The sequence below is a fragment of the Megascapheus bottae genome, chromosome 28, assembly GCF_031878675.1.
Source record: "Megascapheus bottae isolate mThoBot1 chromosome 28, mThoBot2.hap1, whole genome shotgun sequence".
NCBI classification, from domain to species: domain Eukaryota; kingdom Metazoa; phylum Chordata; class Mammalia; order Rodentia; family Geomyidae; genus Megascapheus; species Megascapheus bottae.
Genome location: NC_143536.1, coordinates 949,857 through 955,856, shown reverse-complemented (window position 1 = coordinate 955,856; position 6,000 = coordinate 949,857). Strand labels below are relative to the sequence as shown.

Below are 6,000 nucleotides of genomic sequence, written 5' to 3'. Positions count from 1 at the left end.
TCCTCCTCTTCCCCCTTCTCCTCCTCCTTCTCCTTCTCTTCCTCCTCCCCCCTTCTTCCTCCTCCTCTTCCTCCTTCTCCTCCTTCTCTTCCTCCTCCTTCTCCTCCTCTTCCTCCTCCTTCTCTTCCTCCTCCTCTTCCTCCTTCTCCTCCTCCTCCTCCTCTTCCTCCTTCTCCTCCTCCTCTTCCTCCTCCTCTTCCTCCTCCTCCCCTTCTTCCTCCTCCTCTTCCCCCTTCTCCTCCTCCTTCTCCTTCTCTTCCTCCTCCCCTTCTTCCTCCTCCTCTTCCTTCTCCTCCTTCTCTTCCTCCTCCTTCTCCTCCTCTTCCTCCTCCTTCTCTTCCTCCTCCTCCTCCTCTTCCTCCTTCTCCTCCTCCTCCTCCTCTTCCTCCTTCTCCTCCTCCTTCTCCTTCTCTTCCTCCTCCCCTTCTTCCTCCTCCTCTTCCTCCTTCTCCTCCTTCTCTTCCTCCTCCTTCTCCTCCTCTTCCTCCTCCTTCTCTTCCTCCTCCTCTTCCTCCTTCTCCTCCTCCTCCTCCTCTTCCTCCTTCTCCTCCTCCTCTTCCTCCTCCTCTTCCTCCTCCTCCCCTTCTTCCTCCTCCTCTTCCCCCTTCTCCTCCTCCTTCTCCTTCTCTTCCTCCTCCCCTTCTTCCTCCTCCTCTTCCTTCTCCTCCTTCTCTTCCTCCTCCTTCTCCTCCTCTTCCTCCTCCTTCTCTTCCTCCTCCTCCTCCTCTTCCTCCTTCTCCTCCTCCTCCTCCTCTTCCTCCTTCTCCTCCTCCTCTTCCTCCTCCTCTTCCTCCTCCTCCCCTTCTTCCTCCTCCTCTTCCTCCTTCTCCTCCTCTTCCTCCTCCTTCTCCTTCTCTTCCTCCTCCTTCTCCTCCTCCTCCTTCTCTTCCTCCTCCTCTTCCTCCTTCTCTTCCTCTTCCTCCTCCTCCTCTTCCTCCTCCTCTTCCTCCTTCTCCTCCTCTTCCTCCTTCTCCTCCTCCTTCTCCTTCTCCTCCTCCTCCTCCCCTTCTTCCTCCTCCTCTTCCTCCTCCTCCTCCTTCTCTTCCTCCTCCTCCTCTCCTCCTCTTCCTCCTCCTCCTCCTCCTCCCCTTCTACTGCACAGGTGAGTCTCATGCGGAAGGGAGCTGGGGACACACCCACCGCCCCCATGACGCCGTGCGGGGCGTTTCCGGGGACTCAGCGATGTGGAGGAGGGGTACGGCCACTTGACCCGCACCACCACTGTGTCTTCCTTCCTTTCCGGGTGGGGCCTCGAGTTTCCCCCAGGCCAGCCCCAGGCCAGGACCCTCCCACGCCTCCCTCCGGAGCAGCCGGGGTGACAGGCGTCTCACCCAGTCTGCTTCCTCCCCGCCCGGGGCTCACCTGCGGGCAGCGTGGAGAACTCCACGAAGGCCTCCTTCTTCTCCCTCTGCTCCAAGGGCAGCTGCCAGGGCATCTGGTGGGGCTGGGCCAGCACCCTTACCTTGTAGGCCGCGTTGGGCCTGAGGTTGAAGAGCTGGTACCTGTACCTGGCCGCCCGGACGACGTCCAGCTCCTCCTCGTCCAGGAAGATGACGTGGCTGTAGTTGCTGTTGGTGGGCAGCCAGGAGAGCCGGGCCGAGATCTGCGTGATGTTGTCCACGCGCAGCTGGGAGGGGGCGACCGCCACGTCCTTGCCCACCAGCAGCGTGCACTGCAGCTCGTCCGAGCGGCCGCGGCTGGTCACGCACTGCACGGAGATGCGGTAGGTGCAGGCGGCCGTGTTCAGCTTCTCGATGAGGGCCTTGGTTCGGCCGCCCAGGCTGAGGCTCAGGCGCGGCTCCCTGTCCACCAGGACGCTGTAGCTGCTCACGGTGCCCCAGCCCGGCGGCACGGCCGGCGGCTCCCAGCCCACGATGACGCTCTTGGCCAGCTGCTTGATGAGGGTGATTCTTCTGGGGTAAGGCACGGTGTCTTCTCCGACGTCGTCCACGCTCCCGTCCGGCGTCCCCCCGCCGCCGCCGTCGAGGGGCGGGGAGTGGAGGTGGAGGACGGTCTCGCCCGGCTCGCCCACGCCGCCATGGTTGATGACGTTCTGGCCCTGCTCGCTTCCCAGCGTGCCGGCCAGCCGCGACGCGTCGTCCTGGACGAAGTCCACAAAGTTGGAAGGCACCAGTCCCCTCTGCCCGTCCAGCAGCTCTCCTGTCGGGGCAGAGGCAGGTGTCGGCCCCATTGCCCGGGCGCCTCGGGGGTTCGGGGTTCGGGCCGTCGTGGGGCGGCGAGCCTGCACCCCTCGGCTCTGGGAAGCAGGGGCGGACACAGCGGGGCGGCGGCTGCCTCAGGCAGCCCCCGTGCAGGGCAGAGGAGCAGCTCGGGGTGGACAACTCACACTCACAGCTGGAAAGGTGAGTGTGGACATCGGGACACATGGTGGCCCAAAAGGTAGAGGGCAGGCGACATGACAGGACGACGGGACAGAACCCAGGGCAGAGCCCGAGCCACGACAGTCAAGAGACCGGCAGGGCGGCCCCGCAGCGGCCCAGAGCCACTGTCGTGAGGGCCTGACAGCGGCGACGCAGGTGGGATTTCTTGGGGGTTGGACAGAGAAAAGAGCGGGAATACAATGAGCCCTCAGCACCAGGCTTCCTTATCTGACGTTTCGGCTGTGACAAAGAAAAGCAAAATGATACCGGGAAAGTGGCCACCTGTCGGGACCAGGGATGGACTTTCCTGACTGCACTGCTTGAACAAGGCCGCGTGAGGACCACGTCCATGCCGGTCACCCTGCATCGGTTAGGACGCCGTGTTTGCTGGAACTCCTAAAGCAGCGCGGCGCTATCACCGCAGCACAGCGGGGAGACCTCGGCCAGTCTGCACTGCAGCCTGCGGACGCTGTGCGGGCTCTGTGCAAGAACTGCCCTGCTTTGTGCAGGGACCTTGAGCCTCGGTGGGCTCCGTCTCACCCCCACCTGGATGCCAAGGGACAGCAGCAGAGGGTCCTCGGCCAAGGTGGACACCTGGCTGCTGGTACCTCAGCCCGTGAGCCCTGCAGAGGCCCCCGCCAGGTGCCAGGGCCCGCCTGGAGCTCAACAACACCCCTGTACTGTCTTACTATCACAGAGGGACACCCCCAAACTCTGAGGAGTGGGAGGGGCAGAGCAGGGGCGGCAGGGGGCTTGACTCAGGGGCCTGCCAGGTGTCCCAGGGCCCAGACACACTGGTCAGCTGGACAGACCAGCCAGCCTTGCCCCCAGCAGCCACAAACCCACAGAGACCTTCGTAGAAGCCGTCTTCGTCCATGTCTCCATAAACATAGAGGTATTTTCCCGCCGTGAGGGGGAGCTCGGCTTCCGGGTTTTCATTGGGTCCGTCGAAGGGGTTGTAGCTGCAGACAGAGCACAGCGCTCTCATTATCGGCTCTAGACGGGCTCGGCTCCTTGCCCAGCCTTGGCAGCCAGCTGCTGTAACACACCACGCGTGAGTGACTGGCATCACACACCGCCCCAGAAACCATCAACCCGGACAGCCAGGGCCGGGAGCCCTCTGAGCGGACCTCCAGGCTTCCCGGCCCTCACACCCAGCGGGAGGAAACTGCAGCGAGCTGCCCGCGCCAAGCCTGGGCCCCGAGGGTGCGTTTGGACTGACACCTGGGTCGCATCCCTCTTCCAGCAGAACTGGGCCCTGCCACCCACGGGTCTCGGTGACGGTGCTTGAGCAGCCGCCCTGCACACACTGCTCGTGTCTCCACTTTGCCACGCAGCACACTGGGCTTGCGTCTCGTGGAATGGTCTGCCATCTCGGGCGTGGCACACCACCGCACCCACCAACTTGCACCACGGCGCCATCTACCTGTGCTGGCCCATGCCTCCGCTCTCACCCCGGTCAGCACGCTCTGGGCCCCGGGTCTGCACAACGTTCCCACACTTTCCCCTTGGGATGAGTCCTGGGAAGCCTGTTTGTTCAGTGAGAGGTCTAGAAAATTCTGTCCAAGGCCAGGCTTCTCCTGGGGCTGCAGCTAACCTTGGGACTAGATCTCTGTCCATGTCGTCCAGTGACATGACAAACTGGACTGGTGTGAGTGTAAATCCTTGGGAAACAGAAATGCACATGGGAGAAACCATGTGAACACAGAGCCCAGAGCGAAGCAGCCACAAGCCAAGCCCTGGGCCCCCAGAGGCCGGGAGAGGCAAGAAACCCAGCCCGGGACATCTCGATGCAGAACCCAGCCCGGGACATCTCGATGCAGAACCCAGCCCGGGACATCTCGATGCAGACTGCCGGCCTCCAGAACAGGGAGGGGGTGCGGCCTCCATGGGGAGGGCTCCAGGGGCTGGCTGGCTAGTCTACACCCAGCTGCAGCGCCACCTTCCTGCTGGCCCTGCAGGAAGGACCTGAGAGGCTCCAGGGCGAAGCCTTGCAGCCCCCTCGGCCCTCTGCCCTGGGGCGCAAGCGCCTCACGAGCGCCCTACCTGTAGCGGGCCATGCAGAGGTGGACTTTCCCGGAGAATCTCTGCTTTGAGGTATTGGAGTTCCGATCATTATCCATCTGTTGGAAACAAAGCCTGTCTGCCGACTGTGCCTGGAGGATCCTCCCCCAGTCTTACCTGGCTTTGGGAAAAGTGGACCCCAATCTCAGAACCCCCAGGAGACGGGAAGCCCACATCCCAGGCCTGTGCCAGGGCACTGTCCTGGGCATCCCTTGTCACCCAGAGTGACGCTTGTGAGGAATTCAGGGGGAAGCCAGAGGTGGCCCCCACAGGTCTGGCACAGGACAGACAGGCTTTCTGGTGCCAGCCGCACCCCCACCCCCCTCGGAGCCACCCAGTATCTCCCGAGGGATGACAAACGCTGGCACCACCACGGCTTCTGCCCACCTCCCAGACTTCTAGCTCCACCCTGCTCCTTCTCCTCCGTGCGGTGTGACACAAATATTGAGAAAGTCCCCTCCCCACACCCTCCCCACACCCTCACGAGAGCAGGAGGCCTGGTTCTATTCTCAGGACCTGCAACCGGCCGCTTTTTTTTTTCTATTTTTTTCCCCAGTCCTGGGCCTGAGCTCAGGGTCTGAGCACTGTCCTTGGGTTTTCTCAAAGGTAGAGCTCTACCACTTGAGCCTCAGCACCACTTCTGTCTTTTTCTATGTATGTGGCATCGAGGAATCGAACCTGGGTCTTCGTGCATGCTAGGCAAGCATTGCATACAATGCGTCGCCACCAGACAAGGGCGTTACATGCCCACAGTGAGGCCTCACCTACTGGCACATAGTAGGACAGTAAAGATGGGACCCTGGGAGTGAATGGCTGTGAGGGAGGGAAGGTGGGGGAGGGGGGAGGCCTGGGGCAGGAAGGTCAGGTGATCTGTCACCATCCAATCAGGTGCCCCGCCGGGCCAGACTCACTTCGGACTCAATTCTGCATCTTGGACTGCCAGCTGGCGACAAGAGGGTGGGGTGGACACAGGGCAGCTCCAGCTCGTCCCTGGACAGTCCAATATAGTCACCGGTCACAGCACAGTGTCCCGTGGGGCCCTGGAGACTGCTCCTCTCTAAATTTAAATCATCATCATCACCATCGTCGCCGTCATCGGCCTGCAGCCCGCAGCCTCTGCCGAGCCTACCAGCTGGTGCTGGACAAAGTGACCTCCCCAGAGGCTCGAAGCCAGGACTCCGCGGTCATGATCTAGAGCCTGGACCAGAGTCTGGCCCGGGCACTGCCGCCTGTGCCGTCCCCTCTGCCTGCTGAGCCAAGGCAAGCGGCTGCTCACAGCTCCGCGTCCTGACCTTCCCGACACGTCCCAGCGCCACGCAGTGTGGGCGGGAGGAGGGGGAGAAGTCCAGCAGAGAAGGTCACCCCGCCGGGGACGGCCGGGAAGCCCCCGGGTGACCGCAGACGCTAGGGCAGGTCTCCCTCGGGGGAGCGGGCTATGGCGAGCACCCACTCACGCCTGGGGACACGGTGACACGACTGGCAACAGCAGCCGAGCCGCAGCGCCCAGACCCAGCCGCGTGACCACTCAGCCCCGGGGCCTGGCGGACGCCGTCCC

General features: G+C 63.0%; 1 protein-coding gene across 2 annotated transcripts in view; it reads right to left on the bottom strand.

The window, feature by feature from the left end:
- Nucleotides 1-6,000, bottom strand: part of Rimbp2 (RIMS binding protein 2) — a 49,984-nt gene that overhangs the window by 23,297 nt on the left and 20,687 nt on the right. Inside the window, exons 7-10 of one of the 2 annotated variants that reach the window (XM_090320534.1) lie at nucleotides 5,357-5,502; nucleotides 4,428-4,504; nucleotides 3,234-3,343; nucleotides 1,363-2,160 (exon numbers count right to left, since the gene is read on the bottom strand). In XM_090320534.1, the coding sequence (XP_090176660.1) occupies nucleotides 1,363-2,160; nucleotides 3,234-3,343; nucleotides 4,428-4,504; nucleotides 5,357-5,502 (1,131 nt within the window). The remainder of the gene's footprint in view (nucleotides 1-1,362; nucleotides 2,161-3,233; nucleotides 3,344-4,427; nucleotides 4,505-5,356; nucleotides 5,503-6,000) is intronic. The other variant, XM_090320533.1, reaches the window with a different exon arrangement.